The 20,694-nt window shown below is 40.7% G+C and overlaps 1 protein-coding gene across 4 annotated transcripts in view; it reads right to left on the bottom strand.

Moving 5' to 3' along the window:
• The window catches only part of ptprn2 (protein tyrosine phosphatase receptor type N2), a 278,523-nt gene extending 257,912 nt beyond the window's left edge, over positions 1-20,611 (bottom strand). For all 4 annotated transcript variants that reach the window (XR_006762692.1, XM_014180660.2, XM_014180659.2 and 1 more), the window contains exon 1: positions 20,335-20,611. Coding sequence is in view for 3 of the 4 variants with exons in the window: in XM_014180660.2 (XP_014036135.1) it covers positions 20,335-20,413 (79 nt within the window). In the remaining variant the exon portion in view is untranslated. The remainder of the gene's footprint in view (positions 1-20,334) is intronic.
• Between the last annotated feature and the right edge of the window lie 83 nt (positions 20,612-20,694).

Genomic DNA, 20,694 nt, shown 5'->3' with positions numbered 1-20,694 from the left:
AAAATACAGTAGAATAGAATACACTATATACATATGAGATGAGTAAAGCAGTATGCAAACATTATTAAAGTGACTAGTGTTCCAGGACCTATAAACCAGGCGGTGACTCCAGTCACCCAAGTCATAAGACTGTTCTCTCTGCTACCGCACGGCAAGCGGTACTGGAACGCCAAGCCTAGGTCCAAAAGGCTCCTTAAAACCTGTTGGGGCTCGGGGGCAGTATTGAGAAATTTTGAACTGCCTCCTACACCAACTCAGAAGCTAGGATATGCATATTATTAACACATTCGGATAGAAAACACTCTGAATTTTCTAAAACAGTTTGAATGGTGTCTGTAAGTATAACAAAACTCATATTGCAGGCAAAAACCTGTGAAAAATAGATTTAAAAAAAATGTGAATTTTGTGACTGTACTATTTAGTGTCATTGTTTTATAGATACCATAGTGAGAAAGGATTCATTTCGCAACACCTACGGCTTCCACTAGATGTCAACGATCTTTATAAAGTTGTTTGAAGCGTCTATGATAAACAGAGAGCAAATTAGAATGCAGGGAAGTTGACATGTCATCACTTCATTTTTTTGCGCCTGCGCATAAATCTGAGAAGCGTGAGTTTGTCATTAATTGTTTATCAAGACATAGGATAGGTTGTGTGAAAATATTACTGATGTTTAACGTTAAAAATGGACCAAAAGATTAATGCTAAACAAGGTTTGACATGTTTGAACGAACGTAAATAGATTATTTACTAGTTTTTTTTTAGCTTTTCGGCGTGATTTTACAACCCCCCACCACGTTTTGTGGGAGCATAATGAACGCTAACTGCTTGGTGTTATTTGGACATAAATTATGAACTTTGTCAAAAGAAACCACATTTGTTCCGGACCTGGGAAATCCTGGCAGTGCCTTCTGATGGAGATAATCAAAGGTAAGGGGATATTTACAATGTTATTATCGATATTAGATGATGCTAACTGTATAGCATAGCTTGTTGTTCTTAGCATAGCACCCCGTTTATTGCAAAATGTGATTTCCCAGTAAAGTTATTTTGAGATCTGGCCATTCGGTAGCAATTACGAGATGATAATATATTATTCTTTGAATGACAATATTATAATTTACCAATGTTTTCGAATAGTAATTTTGTTATGTTCACCGGAAGCATTTCAGAGAAGAAAAAATCTGAATTTCACGCTACTGTAAAATGCTGTTTTTGGATATAAATATGAACTTGATGGAACAAAAAATGCATGTATTGTATAACATAATGTCCTAGGAGTGTCATCTGATGGAGATTGACAAAGGTTAGTGCATAATTCTAGCTGGTTTCTGCTTTTGGTGACGCCTGACCTTGAATTGAAAATGGATGTTTGTACTTTTGTGGCTATGTACTGTCCTAACATAATCTAACTTTATGCTTTTGCCGTAAAGCCTCTTTGAAAATCGAACAATGTGGTTAGATTAAGGAGATGTTTATCTTTTAAATTGTGTAAAATAGTTGATTGTTTGAGAAATTGAAATTATTAGATTTTTGATGTTTTGAATTTCCAGCCTTGTTAGCAATCCCGACTCGGGGTTCATTGCTAACCTGTAGCCCCACAGTTTCTACCCCCAAGCCATAAGACTGCTGAACAATTAATCAAATGGCCACCTGGACTACTTGCATGTTTTTACACTGCTGCTACTCGCTGTTTATTATCTTTGCATAGTCACTTTACCCCTTACCGTTCTCATTGTCGGAGTGGGCACGTTGTTTGCAGAGCGCACAAACTATTCTACACTTTTGGATTATTTAAATCCATTTATGAGTTTTGTCAATTTAGGCATTCTGTTTTTTTGGATTGCTCCTGTCAATGTTGAGTAAGGACGTACACCTGATTACACATAGAATTAAGTCTATAGGCTACCTGGCCTGCGCAAAAATGTAGGCATATAAATGTGCCCATTTGGGGATCTGATAGAATTTCTGATTGGCTTAACGCACCACCACTAATGAGCTGTGGAGCTTCTCAAAGTAATGTTTTCTTCACATCAAACAGCAAGAAAACAAAGTATATTTTTTTTACATCCATTGAGAATGACAATAGTACCTCAATGTATTTGAAAAATCTTTCTAACTCTCTCCCTTTTGATAAACACTCTGCGTGAAAGGGAAAAATGTCATGCTCTGATCCAGTGGAAACGACATAAAATACCTTATGACCTCTTATCCTTTGCACAAATAGCCTACAGCTGTCCCAAGCTCACTGGTGCAGGAAACTCTGAGGGCCCAGAGTATTTTCTACAATTTTGCAAGTTTGCTAGCAAGAGCTTCAGGCTGGACAAAAGTTGACACAATGTTTCAAGTTCGTTGCAGACAGGCCATGCTTTGCCAATGTGATTTATAGGATATTTATTTTTAGCGGGATATTTTCTACCTGCAGGCTGCAATGTTTTTATTTGTTGGCTTTATGTAGGCTATTTTTACATAGTTGGCAATGGCAATAGAAGTTACTTTTTAGGTTTGTATAATTTTGATTTAGATTTGGATAGAATTTTGATTAACCACATAACAATGATCTTGAGATAAGAGGTTATAATAAATTAAATGAAACTGTTCCATGAAAATGTGCATTTGAAAACCATAATTGGAACACAGATCGGTAGAAATGGTAAGAAAAATCGGCATTCCACATGAGAAAGGTTGCCGACTCCTCAGCCAAATACCGGCAACTTCAGGAGAGTAACGGCAGAATCTGCGAAAGCCAGATCTCGGGCTCCCTCTTGAGTAATGTGTGTCCAGTGGTGTAAAGTACTTAAGTAGTACTTTAAATTATTTTTACTTTAGTTTTTTTTTTTAGGTATCTGTCCTTTACTTTACTATTTATATTTTTGACAACTTTTACCCCACTACATTCCTAAAGAAAATAATGTACTTTTAACTCCATACATTTTCTCTGACACCCAAATGTACTCATTACATTGTGAATGCTTAGCAGGACTACAAAATGGTCCCATTGACGCACTTACCAAGAGAACATCCCTGGTCATCCCTACATCCTCTGATCTGGCGGACTCACTAAACACAAATGCTTCGTTTGTAAATGAGTATTGGAGTGTGCTCCTGGCTATCCGTAAATAAAATAAAAACAAGAAAATCATGCCATCTGGTTTGCTTAATATAAGGAATTTGAAATTATCTTTTGATACTTAAGTATATTTTAGCAATGACATATACTTTGATACTTTTTTTGTCAGGAACAGCCCTAGTCCCAACTGTTAGGGCTAAAAACAAATGTTGAAAACCGAGATTCTCACAAACATGGCGGTGTTCTCCGTTTTGCTTTACGACCCCCACAAGTGCCACGGGACTAGTCTGAAGCTAACCAGTACCGGTAAAAAAAAAATTATGGAAGTATGGAGGTAGTTTTGTACCTTTTTTGATATGTGTAAGAAAATGAACATTTCCTGAACTTTATTATATATCCTAGATATAGGACGGACACTTTTATGCCATTCATAAATGTGTTGTTCAATGCATTTCTATGGGTTATAGTAGTAAAGCCAAATTCATTCATATATATTTTTTTGATACCTAAAGGGGTCCTAAAATTCTAAATCAAATAGCTAAATGATCCATGGTATGACCATCTTAAAACAATTCCATAAGTCAGCCAAAGGCTTAAGGATTAAACATGTACACTGCCAGCACTGAATCTGCAATGATACTTGCATACAGTAAGTGCATGTGATATTTAAGCTGCACTATGCAGAAATCGCTCTGCCATTTTCTGGTTGCTAGAATTCTTGAAAATAAACTGAAATGTCACAAAACAAGCATGTAAAGTGTAGAGAATCATTGTACAAGCTAAACTGCTGTGAAATATATTTTCCATAACCAAAAATATTGTATTTTCAGCGGTTTGAAGCTGGTGTACAAAACTGAAAGTAAAAGATGCAAAAATGAAACTTACGAATGGGAAGCATAGGAATAGCTCACATAGAACAGATGTACTGCTTCTTAGACTTGCTTTCAATGAGAACAACAGATCTATAACTCACATTTTATGTTGTAGCTTTAATAGGCGTCTGTTAATGGGACAGTTGTAAATCATGCAGTGCCTTGTGTCACGATCACAGATTTTAGAGAAACAACAAATGTCTGTACATATACAGTTGAAGTCAGAAGTTTACATACACTTAGGTTGGCGTCATTAAAACCCGTTTTTCAACCACTCCACAAATGTCTTATTAACATACTATTGTTTTGACAAGTCGGTTAGGACATCTACTTTGTGCATGACACAAGTAATAATTTCCAACAATTGTTTACAGACAGGTTATTTCACTTATAATTCACTGTATCACAATTCCAGTGGGTCAGAAGTTTACAAACACTAAGTTGACTATGCCTTTAAATGGCTTGGAAAATTCCAGAAAATGATGTCATGGCTTTAGAAGCTTCTGATAGGCTTTTGAGCCAATTGGAGGTGTACCTGTGGATATATTTCAAGGCCTACCTTCAAACTCAGTGCCTCTTTGCTCTTTACATCATGGGAAAATCAAAAGAAATCAGCCAAGACCTCAGAAAAAGAATTGTAGACCTCCACAACTCTGGTTCATCCTTGGGAGCAATTTACAAATGCCTGAAGGTACCACGTTCATCTGTACAAACAATAGTACACAAGTATAAACACCATGGGACCACGCAGCCGTCATACCGCTCAGGAAGGACACGCGTTCTGTCTCCTACAGATGAACGTACTTAGGTGCAAAAAGTGCAAATCAATCCCAGAACAACAGCAAAGGACCTTGAAGATGCTGGAGGAAACAGGTACAAAAGTATCTATATCCACAGTAAAACGAGTTCAATATTGACATAACCTGAAAGGTCGCTCAGCAAGGAAGAAGCCACTGCTCCAAAACCGCCATAAAAAATCCAACTGCACATGGGGACAAAGATCGTACATTTGAGAAATGTCCTCTGGTCTGATGACACAAAAATAGAACTGTTTGGCCATAATGACCATCGTTATGTTTGGAGGAAGAAGGGGGAGGCTTGCAAGCCGAAGAACACCATCCCAACCGTGAAGCACGGAGGTGGCAGCATCATGTTGTGTAGGTGCTTTGCTGCAGGAGGGACATGTGCACTTCACAAAATAGATGGCATCATGAGGAACAAAAATGATGTGGATATGTTGAAACAACATCTCAAGACATCAGTCATGAAGTTAAAGCTTGGTCGCAAATGGGTCTTTCAAATGGACAATGACCCCAAGCATACATCAAAAGTTGTGGCAAAATGGCTTAAGGACAACAAAGTCAAGGTATTGGAGTGGCCATCACAAAGCCCTGACCTCAATCTTATAGAAAATTTGTGGGCAGAACTGAAAAGTGTGTGCGAGCAAGGAGGCCTAGAAAACTGATTCAGTTACACCAGCTTTGTCAGGAAGAATGGGCCAAATTCACCCAATTTATTGTGGTAAGGTTGTGGAAAGCTACCAAAAACGTTTGACCCAAGTTAAACAATTTAAAGGCAATGCTACCAAATACTAATTGAGTGTATGTAAACTTCTGACCCACTGGGAATGTGATGAAAGAAATAAAAGCTTAAATAAATAATTGAAATGTTTAATAGTTTAAATGTATTTGGCTAAGGTGTATGTAAACCTCCGACTTCACGTTCGTATTTATTCCTCAGAGATCCTAGAACGTAACCAGACTTCACTACATCATTAGGGGTGTAGTATATCCTATAGGACACCAAATTTGGTCAGAGAGCGACGCCTTCATGGCACGCCGATGACACGGCCGGTCTTCACTTGATCGACTGTAACTTTGTCAAATAAGCACCAACCCCGGGTCAAACAGAGCTAGCTTGATAGGCAATGAGCTGGGCTTTACGGGAGTGTCTGTCGCAAAATGTAGCTGCTAACCTTGTGCGACAGCAAGCCTTTTTTTTGGGACAAACATTATCCGAATATGGAGAGTTATGAAGTTATGAAAACTGGGTGTTTTGCAAATGCTGAATTTATAATATGGCTATTAATACTGCAAAAGCTAAATCAATGTCCAAGTATACAGATTTTACGATATTCTTGCAGAAAAATGTAATGTGAATGTCTCCTTCACGATTTGCCCAAATGTACCTGGGTGACTTCACACTAAATGTCATGTAGTTGGCTCATACTTCATTTGCACATACACTGCTGCCATCTTGTGATACCATCGGAATTACAACCAGAGTGATGGTTTGATGTGGGACCTTTCTGTTGCATTTCAAAGATGGTGGTAGAAGAAAAAAAATGGTTGTTTTTTTCTTTGTATGTTCTTCTACCAGATCTATTGTGTTATATTTTAATACATTCAATTCACATTTCCACAAACTTCAAAGTGTTCCCCTTCAAATCGTACCAGGAATATGCATATCCTTGCTTCAGGGCCTGAGCTACAGGCAGTTAGATTTGGGTATGTCATTTTAGGTGAAAATTCAAAAATCCCTAAGAAGTTTTAAGAGCCTGATAAGATTTCCAATTAAAGGATTGTCATCATTTGTTTATAATATTGTGGTCAATAAATTTGAACGTTTTATGTAAAGATTGTGTTTGGAGGCATTATTTCACGTTAATGAACCAACTTCATTTCTTGATTACATGGAATTGATTTAATTGCTTGTAACCCAATTGAAGAATTTTGGATAGGTCATTTGAAAGCGAAAATTATACATGGAAGAAGATGAAAATATGTTATTTACTAGGATTAACTAAAAAGGAAATGTACGTTTTGAAAGAAATAGGTTGCAACTTTAAATATTGCTTTGTTAATAATCAAATATACTGCTCAAAAAAATTAAGGGAACACTTAAACAACACATCCTAGATCTGAATGAAAGAAATAATTTTATTAAATACTTTTTTCTTTACATAGTTGAATGTGCTGACAACAAAATCACACAAAAATAATCAATGGAAATCCAATTTATCAACCCATGGAGGTCTGGATTTGGAGTCACACTCAAAATTAAAGTGGAAAACCACACTACAGGCTGATCCAACTTTGATGTAATGTCCTTAAAACAAGTCAAAATGAGGCTCAGTAGTGTGTGTGGCCTCCACGTGCCTGTATGACCTCCCTACAACGCCTGGGCTTGCTCCTGATGAGGTGGCGGATGGTCTCCTGAGGGATCTCCTCCCAGACCTGGACGAAAGCATCCGCCAACTCCTGGACAGTCTGTGGTGCAACGTGGCGTTGGTGGATGGAGCGAGACATGATGTCCCAGATGTGCTCAATTGGATTCAGGTCTGGGGAACGGGCGGGCCAGTCCATAGCATCAATGCCTTCCTCTTGCAGGAACTGCTGACACACTCCAGCCACATGAGGTCTAGCATTGTCTTGCATTAGGAGGAACCCAGGGCCAACCGCACCAGCATATGGTCTCACAAGGGGTCTGAGGATCTCATCTCGGTACCTAATGGCAGTCAGGCTACCTCTGGCGAGCACAGAGGGCTGTGCTCGCCACATGGAAGAAATGCCACCCCACACCATGACTGACCCACCGCCAAACCGGTCATGCTGGAGGATGTTGCAGGCAGCAGAACGTTCTTCACGGCGTCTCCAGACTCTGTCACGTCTGTCACGTGCTCAGTGTGAACCTGCTTTCATCTGTGAAGAGCACAGGGCGCCAGTGGCGAATTTGCCAATCTTGGTGTTCTCTGGCAAATGCCAAACGTCCTGCACGGTGTTGGGCTGTAAGCACAACCCCCACCTGTGGACGTCGGGCCCTCATACCACCCTCATGGAGTCTGTTTCTGACCGTTTGAGCAGACACATGCACATTTGTGGCCTGCTGGAGGTCATTTTGCAGGGCTCTGGCAGTGCTCCTCCTGCTCCTCCTTGCACAAAGGCGGAGGTAGCGGTCCTGCTGCTGGGTTGTTGCCCTCCTACGGCCTCCTCCACGTCTCCTGGTAGCGCCTCCATGCTCTGGACACTACGCTGACAGACACAGCAAACCTTCTTGTCACAGCTCGCATTGATGTGCCATCCTGGATGAGCTGCACTACCTGAGCCACTTGTGTGGGTTGTAGACTCCGTCTCATGCTACCACTAGAGTGAAAGCACCGCCAGCATTCAAAAGTGACCAAAACATCAGCCAGGAAGCATAGGAACTGAGAAGTGGTCTGTGGTCCCCACCTGCAGAACCACTCCTTTATTGGGGGTGTCTTGCTAATTGCCTATAATTTCCACCTGTTGTCTATTCCATTTGCACAACAGCATGTGAAATTTATTGTCAATCAGTGTTGCTTCCTAAGTGGACAGTTTGATTTCACAGAAGTGTGATTGACTTGGAGTTACATTGCCTTGTTTAAGTGTTCCCTCTATTTTTTTGAGCAGTGTATAACAGTTAGCGTTGAATCATATTTGGTTTCAATTGAAAAAAACGAACTTATTTACTTGTAACCAGTTTAAGTATTTTTTTTAGGTTGAGCCAAAGAGTCATTTTTTACAGTGTTCCTGGAACCAAAAAGGGTTCTCCTGTGGGGACAGCCCAATAACCCTTATGGAACCCTTTTTCTAAGAGTGTGGCCAGTATCTACTACAGTATGGATACTCTAGTGTGGCTCAGTTGGTAGGGCATGGCGCTTCCAACACCAGGATAGGATAGTAGATTTGATTCCAGCTGCGGCCACCTATGTGAAAATGTATGCATGCACTTGCGTAAGTCTCTTTGCATGGCATATGACTGGTGCTTATGAACTAACCACACAAGTCTTATTAAAAGCTGAATACTGGGTGTCAGAATCCTGTCTGGCACTCCAGCTTTATGTGGCAGGAAGTTATTTTGTTTCTCCGGAGCGTACTGAAATAGCCCAGAGTGTTAATCAATTGCGCTAGCAAGCCCATTATTGCATTTAATCGGGCCTGGGATTGCTGAGATTAATTCCTCCGTCCGGTCACCACACCGGGATGACAGTGTCCTGAATACTCATTATTGCGTTAGTGCCCTCATTATACACCGTGACACTGCCGTACTGGACTGACCTTGTAAAGGACTTCCTCTATCAGCTCTCTCTAATTTACACTTAATACCAGTACACAGTCCCCCGAAGCAAGATAGGAAGAATGATACTGACATTCCGTGAAAAATTGCTCTCTGTGCATCCCAAATGGCAACCTCTTCTCTATTTAGTGCACTACTTTTGACAAGGCTCTAGTCAAACGTAGTGCACTACATAAGGAATAGTGTGCCATTTGGGATGCACACCCATCACAATTCTTTGTGTTAATCTAGTATTAAGTGATACTTTCCCATTCGAGGCATAGATGTGTTACTGGATTTATTTTATTTGGTTCTATCACTGTCTATGTTCTAAGAGCGCCTGACAACTTTCCTGAAAGTATGTAGATTCCTCGAGAACACATCTGTTTTGAGCCTGGCGTGTTTTAGAGGGCTAGACTGCCATCTGGGTTGTATTCATTTGGAGCAAAACGGAAGAAACCGGACTGAAACAGGGATGAACTAATCAAATCAAATCGTATTTGTTACATGCGCCAAATAGAACAGGTGTAGATCTTACCGTGAAATGCTTACTTCCAATCCCTTAACCAACAATGCAGTTAATAAAAATAAGAGTTAAATAAATATTTTACAAAATAAACAAACAAAAAAATCTAAAGTAACAATAAAATAATAACAAGGCTATACACAGGGCGTTCCGGTACCGCGTCAATGTGCAGGGGTACAGGTTAGTCAAGGTAATTGAGGTAATATACATGTAGGTAGGAGTAAAGTGACTATGTATAGCTAAATAACAGTGAGTATCAGCAGCGTTTTTAAAAAGGGGGCGGAGTCAATGCAAATAGTCTGGGTAGCCATTTGATTAGCTGTTCAGCAGTCTTATGGCTTAGGGGTAGAAGCTGTTTAGAAGCCTCTTGAACCTAGACTTGGCACTCCGGTACCACTTGCCTTGCGGTAGCAGAGAGAACAGTCTATGACTAGTGTGACTGGAGTCTTTGACAATTTTTAGGGCCTTCCTCTGACACTGCCTGGTATAGAGGTCCTGGATGGCAGGAAGCTTGGCCCCCGTGATGTACTGGGCTGTATGCACTACCCTCTGTAGCGCCTTGCGGTCGGAGGCCGAGCAGTTGCCATACCAGGCAGTGATGCAACCAGTCAAGATACTCTCAATGGTGCAGCTGTAGAACTTTTTGAGGATCTGAGGACCCATGCCAAATCTGTTCAATCTCCTGAGAGGGGAATAGGCGATGTCGTGCCCTCTTCCCGACTGTCTTGGTGTGTTTGGACCATGATAGTTTGTTGGTGATGTGGACACTAAGGAACTTGAAGCTACCTGAACTTGTCCAATAACAAACTCGTTTTGGTTTTCAGTTACAAAGCATTTTGCTATTGTTTGCTCTAATAAATACAATCCAGTTCGTCTCCACCTTTAGTGTCTCTGTCTACTAAAGGGAAGAACTTAGCCTTGACCTAAAGTGTGTTCTGGATGCTCACTGAGAACACTCAGAACAGAGCACCCTCTCTCCATAAAGCAGCCAGTCAAATATCTCCTAAGACAGATCTCCCCTCCTGGAAACACGTACAGTGCAGCACAGCCACTTTGCACTCTCTACCCATCTCAATAACCACTCAATGTCAATATAGTCCTCAGAGCATCTGGTTTGTTTTATGGCAGCGGCTCCGCTTCATCTGCCATCACACCATCCGTGGCAGCGTACAAAAGCTCTGAATACAGCCTGCTTTAGAGGTTTTACTGCAATGCAATACTAATGTATTACACCTCAAAGGCTGAACTTTGGGTTTAGCGCAAACTCAGAATCCCATTTGCCCATTTATGACTCACGACAATAGAAAAGTATATTGAGCAGGGCTTCCATTGCTTCCATTTCCAAATAAACATCATAATTCATGTGAGGTATTGAAAAATGAATGCTACAACAGCTGTATCTTGGTTTGGTGCAGCTGAGAGAAGTTTATCATAATATTCCTGGTTTGTTGGAATCAATAGCCATTTATTTCACTGGAGAACAGATGCGAGCTGAAAATTAGAACATGATGTTAGATCAATTACACTCCAATTAAACAGGGCAGCTGTCGGCATTATGAATCTATGAAAACATACTTTGCAAATCGCAGACCAACTGCTCAGTGATCATAACTTCACCATAGAGCATAAGATCGTTTGCTTGCGTTTTGTTGGCTCTTAACCACCCGTGCTATTTTGTTTGTTTTTTCACATTGATTGTAACATATTTTGTACATAATGTTGCTGCCACCGTCTCTTATGACCGAAAACAGTTTCTGGACATCAGAACAGCGATTACTCACCTCGAATTGGACAAATATTATTTTTATATTTTTTTTATGAGTCGGACAGTTAGGATATACTCCAAACACCCGAACAGGCCTCCTCCTCGTCATTCGCAGGAGAAAGAAACAGATTTTGCGGAAGGAGATCGGGGTGCCTTGTGAGGATCAGCAGACGAGTGGCTAATCTTCCTTTGCCATCTGTACTCTTAGCTAATGTTCATCGCTGGAAAATAAATGGGACGAACTAAAAGCTTGTATATCCTACCAGCGGGACATTCAAAAGTGTAATATCTTATCTTTCACCGAGTTGTGGGTGGACAATGACATTAACATACAGCTGGCGGGTTATATACTCAATCGGCAGGATAGAACAGCAGCCTGTGGTAAGACACAGGGTAGCGGCCTATGTATATTTGTCTCAAGGTTTTGCTCCCCTGAGGTAGTGCATCTCATAATAAGCTGTAGACCCCACTATCTACCTAGAGAGTTTATCTGTACTTTTCGTAGCGGTCTACATACCACCACAGACCGATGCTGGCACTAAGACCGTACTCAATGAGCTATATACCGCCATAAGCAAACAGGAAAACGCTCATCCAGAGGCAGAGCTCCTAGTGGCCGGGGACTTAGATGCAGGGATACTTAAATCAGTTTTACCTCATTTCTATCAGCATGTTAAATGTGCAACCAGAGGGGGAAAAAATAAAATTTAAATAAAAAAACTCTAGACCACCTTTCCTCCAAGAAAAATTAAAGCAGGAAGCACCAGTGACTGTCTATAAAAAAGTGGTCAGATGAAGCAGATGCTAAACCACAGGACTGTTTTGCTAGCACAGACTGGAATATGTTCTGGGATTCTTCTGATGGCATTGAGGAGTACATCACATCAGTCACTGGCTTCATCAATAAGTGCATCGATGACGTCATCCCCACAGTGACTGTTCGTACATACCCCAACCAGAAGCCATGGACCCCAACCCCTCTTTTATGCTGCTGCTACTCTCTGTTTATCATATATGCATAGTCACTTTAACTATACATTCATGTACATACTACCTCAACAAACTAACATTGACCAAGCATTCCAAGACAGTCGTGAAGAGGGCACGACAAAACCTATTCCCCCCTGAGGAAACGATTTGGCATGGGTCCTCAGACCCTCAAAAGGTTTTACAGCTGCACCATCGAGAGCAGTTGCCATACCAGGTAGTGATGCAACCAGTTGATCACTACCTGGTATGGCAACTGCTCAGCCTCCAACCACAAGGCACTACAGAGGGTAGCGTGTATGGCCCTGTACATCACGAGGCCAAGCTTCCTGCCATCCAGGACCTCTATACCTGGCGGTATCAGAGGAAGGCCCTAAAAACTGTCAGACTCCAGCCACCCTAGTTATAGACTTATCTCTGCTACCGCACAGCAAGTGGTACCGGAGTGCCAAGTATAGGTCCACGAGTCTTCTAAACAGCTTTTACCCCCAAGCCATAAGACTCCTGAACATCTAATCAAACGGCTACCCAGACTATTTGCATTGCCCTCCCCCTCTATTCTACACTGCTGCTACTCAGTTATCTATGCCTAGTCACTTTAATAACTCTACCTACATGTACATATTACCTCAATACTGGTGCCCCCACACATTGACTCTGTACCGGTACCCCCTGTATATAGCCTGGCTATTGTTATTTTACTGCTGCTCTTTAATTATTTGTTACTTTTATCTCTTACTTTTTTATGTATTTTCTTAAAACTGCAATGTTGGTTATGGGCTTGTAAGTAAGAATTTTACTGCAAGGTCTACACCTGTTGTATTTGGCGCATGTGACAAATAATATTTGATTTGATTATACGGGAGGATACCTGCCATCTGAAAATAAACACACAGATATTGTACTCAAATCTCTATCCACTGGGATGATTTATAAGCACTGCAACTTAACATCGCCACTCACTGAATAGATCTGTGGGATGCCAGATGCCCATTGCTAGTGGGGATAGAGCGAAGCCAATGAATCAAAGCAAAAGTTGACAGGATGTATTAGGAGATAAGGTTGACAACAGCAGAGCACATTGAGCAGAGAAACCGCAGGCTTTGAAGACACACGTAGCTACCCACTGGGCTCAGACGTCAGTTCAACGTCTGGTTTTGATTTACATTTGGTAGAGTAGTCAACTAACGTGAATTCAACGTGAAAAAAAATTGCACCACATTATTGGATTTAGGTTAAAAGTTGGGGAAGGGTTGTTCAAAATTCTGACGCAGTTGTCAAGTCAACACATCCGTCATTGCGCATCACAAGAGACATGCCAAACGGGAGATGTATAAAAAACATTATATACAGTTGAAGTCGGAAGTTTACATACACCTTAGCCAAATACATTAAAACTCAGTTTTTCACAATTCCTGACATTTAATCCTAGTAAATATTCCCTGTCTAGGTCAGTTAGGATCACCACTTTATTTTAAGAACGTGAAATGTCAGAATAATAGTAGAGAGAATGATTTATTTCAGCATTTATTTCTTGCATCACATTCCCAGTGGGTCAGAAGTTTACATACCAAATACTAATTGAGTGTAGCATTGCCTTTAAATTGTTTAACTTGGGTCAATTGTTTCGGGTAGCCTTCCACAAACTTCCCACAATAAGTTGGGTGAATTTTGGCCCATTCTTCCTGACAGAGCTGGTGTAACTCAGTCAGGTTTGTAGGCCTCCTTGCTCGCAAACTATTTTTCAGTTCTGCTCACAAATCTTCTATTGGTTTGAGGTCAGGGCTTTGTGATGGCCACCCCAATACCTTGACTGTTGTCCTTAAGCCATTTTGCCACAACTTTGGAAGTATGCTTGGGGTCATTGTCCATTGGGAAGACCCATTTGCGACCAAGCTTTAACTTCCTGACTGATGTCTTGATATGTTGCTTCAATATATCCACATAATTTTCATTCCTCATGATGCCATCTATTTTGTGAAGTGCACGTGTCCCTCCTGCAGCAAAGCACCCCCACAACATGATGATGCCACCCCTGTGCTTCATGGTTGGGATGGTGTTCTTCGGCTAGCAAGCCTCCCCCTTTTCCTCCAAACATAATGATCATTATGGCCAAACAGTTCTATTTTTGTTTCATCAGACCAGAGGACTTTTCTCCAAAAAGTACAATCTTTGTCCCCAAGTGCAGTTGCAACCAATAGTCTGGCTTTTTTGGAGCATTGGCTTCTTCCTTGCTGAGCTGCCTTTCAAGTTATGTCGATATTGAACTCATGTGCATATATAGATACTTTTGTACCTGTTTCCTCCAGCATCTTCACAAGGTCCTTTGCTGTTGTTCTTGGATTGATTTGCACTTTTTGCACCAAAGTACGTTAATCTCTAGGAGACAGAACGCGTCTCCTTCCTGAGCGGTATGACGGCTGCGTGGTCCCATGGTGTTTATACTTGCGTACTATTGTTTGTACAGATGAACATGGTACCTTCAGGCATTTTGAAATTTCTCCCAAGGATGAACTAGACTTGTGGAGGTCTACAATTTTATTTTCTGAGGTCTTGGCTGATTTCTTTTGATTTTCCCATTATGTCAAGCAAAGAGGCACTGAGTTTGAAGGTAGGCCTTGAAATACATCCACGGGTACACCTCCAATTGACTCAAATGATGTCATTTAGCCTATCAGAAGCTTCTTTAGCCATGACATAATTTTCTGGAATTTTCCATGCTGTTTAAAGGCACAGTCAACTTAGTGTATGTTAAATTCTGACCCACTGGAATTGTGATACATTGAAATAATCTGTCTGTAAACAATTGTTGGAAAAATTACTTGTGTCATGCACAAAGTAGATGCCCTAACTGACTTGCCAAAACTATAGTTTGTTAATTAACAAGAAATTTGTGGAGTTGTTGAAAAACTAGTTTTAATGACACCAACCTAAGTGTATGTAAACTTCTGACTTCAACTGTAATTGATGCAATTTCAAGGTTGTTTGAGTTGCTTTGTGTATCACCAAATTAGCTTGAGATGATTTTACTGCAACACTGCAGCCAAGTTGCTTGACGTAGACATTTTGAAACAGCTGTCAGTCAAGGCGAACTCATAAATATAAGCTCCCAGCCCATCTTTTCAAACTTCCTGGTAGTTAGCCTTGAGAGAAAAGTACTTTTCAGAATGACTGTTCAGGACCTTTAAGGTTAGGGTTAGGTAACATGCTAAGTAGTTGCAAAGTAACATGCTAAGTAGTAAGTAGTTAAAAAAGGTGCTAAAATGCTCAAGTTGTCTGTGACGAGATTCAACCATGCAACCTTTGGGTTACTAAACATTCGAGTTTTGCCTTAACCTGTTATGGCTAGGGGGCAGTATTTTCACGGCTGGATAAAAAACGTACCCGATTTAATCTGGTTACTACTCCTGCCCAGCAACTAGAATATGCATATAATTATTGGCTTTGGATAGAAAACACCCTAAAGTTTCTAAAACTGTTTGAATGGTGTCTGTGAGTATAACAGAACTCATATGGCAGGCAAAAACCTGAGAAGATTTCATGCAGGAAGTGGCCTGTCTGACAAGGTGTCATTCTTCTTGTCTCTGTTTATTGAAGAGTGAGGATCTTAGCTGTCCCGTGACACTTCCTACGACTGCCATAGGCTCTCAGAAGGCGGCAAAACACTGAATCGTGGCTTTGCAGGCTCTGGCTGAAACAAAGTAGCACGTTTGGGTAGTGGCTGGTTACAGTACTGTGAAACTCAGGCTCGTGCCCGCGTCGACCGAAAGCTTTGTTTTCTTTCCTCTGTTTAGCTAAATGGACATTCCCGGTCGGAATATTAGCGCTTTTTTACGAGAAAAATGGCATAAAAATGGATTTTAAACAGCGGTTGACATGCTTCGAAGTACGGAAATGGAATATTTAGATTTTTTTGGTCACGAATTGCGCCATGCGCGCGACCCTGATTTACCATTTCGGATAGTGTCTGGGACGCACCAACAAAACGCCGCTATTCGGATATAACGATGGATTATTTTGGACCAAACCAACATTTGTTATTGAAGTAGCAGTCCTGGGAGTGCATTCTGACGAAGACAACAAAAGGTAATCAAACTTTTATAATACTAAATCTGATATTGGTGAGTGCTAAACTTGCCGGGTGTCTAAATAGCTAGCCCGTGATGGCTGGGCTATGTACTTAGAATATTGCAAAATGTGCTTTCACCAAAAAGCTATTTTAAAATCGGACATATCGAGTGCATAGAGGAGTTCTGTGTCTATAATTCTTAAAATAATTGTTATGCTTTTTGTGAACGTTTATCGTGAGTAATTTAGTAAATTGTTAGCAAATTCCCCGGAAGTTTGCGGGGGGTATGCTAGTTCTGAACGTCACATGCTAATGTAAAAAGTCGTTTTTTGATATAAATATGAACTTGATTGAACAAAACATGCATGTATTGTATAACATAATGTCCTAGGTGTGTCATCTGATGAAGATAATCAAAGGTTAGTGCTGCATTTAGCTGTCTTCTGGGTTTTTGTGACATTATATGCTAGCTTGAAAAATGGGTGTCTGATTATTTCTGGCTTGGTACTCTGCTGACATAATCTAATGTTTTGCTTTCGCTGTAAAGCCTTTTTGAAATCGGACAGTGTGGTTAGATAAAGGAGAGTCTTGTCTTTAAAATGCTGTGAAATAGTCATATGTTTGAAAAATTGAAGTTTTTGTATTTTTGAGGAATTTGTAATTCGCGCCACGCCTATCATTGGATATTGGAGCAGGTGTTCCGCTAGCGGAACGTCTAGATGTAAGAGGTTAAGTAACGTTCTGTCTTATGTAATTAGACCAAACGTGACATATCATACTAATCTGAGTCTCCCGGATTTACATTTAATATGTTACGTCTTCTCTATGAGACCAGGCTGCTCCAGTAGACTTTAAGAGGCCAAACGTAGACCATACATGAACAATCCCCTATGCCTTTGTTTTTAATCTATACCATACCTATACCAATTTACTTAAGCATCTCTGTGTCTAATTCGGCAGTGTTGTAGTACTCAAGACCGGTTTCGGTCTCGAGTCCTATCTCGAGATCACAGTGTGTCTTGGTCTTGTCTTGGCGTAGGATACACTCGGTCTTGACGGTATCGAACAATGAGGACGCGAAATTTCTTGCTGAGACCAAGCCAAATATTCACACTCCTTTCATGTCACAATATCCTATCGCCTATTGAAACCTGGACTTCCTACTTCACTCGTAACATTTTCTGTCCGTTACTTTCATTGAGAAATATCCTCAAACTTTGTTGTGCTTGTCAGAATTTCCTTGATTCGCTGGTAGGGAAGAGTGGGGGATATCGTTTAAAAGTTGCCCCCCCCCCCCAGTATTAGTAAGGGGAGACTGGGGAAGTTGCAACATAGTGTATTTTTTATCTATTATTGACCTGTTTGGGTTAGTGATCATTTGTAGACTGGCTCTCTATTTGCCTTCAGCATTTTTTCCCCCATCCTGAATGTCTAAAGAATCCATATGTTGTTCTGAAATATGAACACAGAAATACTGGACATTTTGAACTCTTATTATGGTAACAATTTGACACAATTACAACCATGTTCTTGAATTGGACTCACATTTTTCAGGTCTCCGTCTTGACTTGGTCTCGTACCCCTACCGGTCTCGATCTTGACTCAGACTCAATTTGCTCCGGTCTTGGTCTTGCTTTAGGTGGTCTCGAAAAACACACTGCCTTGATGTAATTACTTTCTAGTCATGCTTGTGTGAGATGCAAAGTGCCTGTCTCCCTAAACTAAAGCATTCCCTCTTTCCAGGTAGTCTGATGAGATACATACTTCATGGTTTCTCTACGTCCCAAATGGCACCCTATTCCCTATGTTGTACACTACCTTGACCAGGGCCCAGTGCGGGCATAGGGCAGAAGGCTGGATTCAAACCTTTGACACGACCTCTCTCCACTGTAATCCTCTTCAATAAAGTAAAAAAAATAGCTTAAAATATTTATTCAATAAAAAAAAGAAAAGAAAAAGGGAATGCACTATGCAGGGAATAGGGTGCCATTTGGGACGCAAACTATATATCCCCACTGCCAGAAATCAAATGACAACATCCTCAGCTCTGTCATCAAACAGACTCTATACTCTGCTCCTGAATCTGTGGTTATTAATTCCACTCCAAGCCTTTATAGCTACTCAGATATCACCATCTCCTTTTTTCAGAGCTCCCATGTGCTATTTGGTGCCATTACACATATACAGATGACACAGTACACCCACTCAGATCCACGGTAGGCTACACAACACAGGTCCAACTGGGAATGGTATGCGCTCTACGAAACCAATCAGTGCGCTTCCCGGCAACAGTGCAAGCCACACTGGGACTCATTAAAAACAATAACTGTCTCAAACACTCAGGCAGTCCGCAGACACTGACGATGGAGACCAACCCCAGAAATATGTAAAAAAAAAAAAAAAACAAGCATGAATTTGAACAATGAGAGGGATTCTCCAATGATTGTGTCAGAATTCTCTGTGGGAACACGGCTGACTAATTCAGGATTAACAGAGACAGAGCCTCCGTTTTAAATGGCACCCTTTTCCCATAATGCACTACTTTTTACCGATGCCAATAGGGCTCTGATCAAAAGTAGTGCACACTAGGGCATAGGGTGCCATGTGGGATGCAGACAGTCAACAGTGGCTCCAAAGCTTTAAAAAATTAAAAAAATAAAACATTTTGATCAGTTCTCTTGAATGGTGTACCATTCTCCTCCCTATTCATTTAACAAAATTATTTTTCCAGTTAGAGTTTCACTGAGAGCATTGTGGGAACTTGTTGTTAGACTGGCACAGATCGAGACAAGGTGAAAGACCAACAGTCAGAGGGAATTAGACAGGACAGACATATAGGCCTGCAGTTTTATCGAGAGGCCTACTAAGAAAGTAGTGGGAAGACAGACAGTACAAAACAGACAAACAGAGTAAAGTAAAATAATAATAATACATTGTCCTCTTTCCAAACGTACATATGGTAACTGACTCCATGATTTGATCCTGGTTCAGAGAGAGAATGATACTGCAGGTCACCACTCCCACACAGACACTACACACACTGATTCAGGATCAGTGAGATGACAGCATCCCTGCTTATCATTCTGACAGGGGCACCAGAAACATTCACCTCCAAATTCAGCTCTATGCCACCTGGTAATAACCCTACCATCTCTGCACTGCAAGGCAACCTCAACAAAAGGGACCATTTTTCCACAAAGGCTTCTGAATGTTACACAGTGTTAAACTGGGGCAAGGCAGGGAAAACCTATCAAAATACCTGTATAATGGCAAATTTCCCTGCCAAGACTAAAATCAACCAAGAAGGTGTATGTGCTATCCTTTAGAGATTACTACAATGCCATTAAGGAAATATATATCTAGAGAAAGGAAAATAAAAAAAATACAATTTACATAGTAGATATCATGTAGTATGTTTTAAGAATTGGACACCAATAAACTCATGGGCCACACATAGTTCTCATTTTAAAAGGGGCAATCTGGGATTGGTACATCTATTTAAGGATTTCTAAATTAATTATATACGTGTCTAAACTGTCTAACCCCATCAGGATCCAAAATAAGCTTGTTTTACTCCATTGTTTGAAAACAATGTAACTGTAAACAAATACTGTATAGCTTAAAAACATGGTTAAAACGAATATTAGAATATTATACAGTAGTTGATTATTTTAATCATTAACGTAATCTGGGACACTCACTAAGTTTGTCCTGAAGTTGAACCCTGTCCTTGACAATTAGCCTGCCCTGTTTTGATCTTCCATTTCCCCTGGTTAGTATTAGTGAGGAGACCTAAACGCTAGCTTTTTTGTCTAGTTTACTTTTGTGTTTTTCCATAAACTATACCTTCCGCGGACCATATGCCCGCCCAAAAGCCCATCTTTCGCATTGCAACACCTGGGCAGGTAAGTATATTTTTCTTACTTTAATACAAAAATGGTCACATATTGACCACGACTATCGACTTACCATATTTGCTGTCAGCGAAGGTAGTTGAAAGAGACTGGCAAAGATACAACACAGCGAAGATGGAACACGGTGAATCCATTAGGCTACTCTTTACTAATCCATTGCACACCTTTGCTAAAACATCATAATGTCAGTTTTCGATTTTAAAAAATGGTCGAAAATCGCTGGATGAGATAACAGCGAATTAAAGTAGGAGATTTGCGGAGCAATGTCTCGTGTCCGCCACTTCACTCTTGCAGTCGCGACAGGATTCAGCACCGCGAACAGCAACCTTCAGAAGGCGCCCCTCCTAAATTCTGACGTCAAACAGGCATGGCGAGGGGCCCGTGCATGGTTTCTGAGCGTGCACCTCATGCATTA

Source organism: Salmo salar, chromosome ssa29, assembly GCF_905237065.1.
Source record: "Salmo salar chromosome ssa29, Ssal_v3.1, whole genome shotgun sequence".
In the NCBI taxonomy this organism is placed as follows: Eukaryota; Metazoa; Chordata; class Actinopteri; order Salmoniformes; family Salmonidae; genus Salmo; species Salmo salar.
This window is presented reverse-complemented; position numbering and strand designations above follow the sequence as displayed.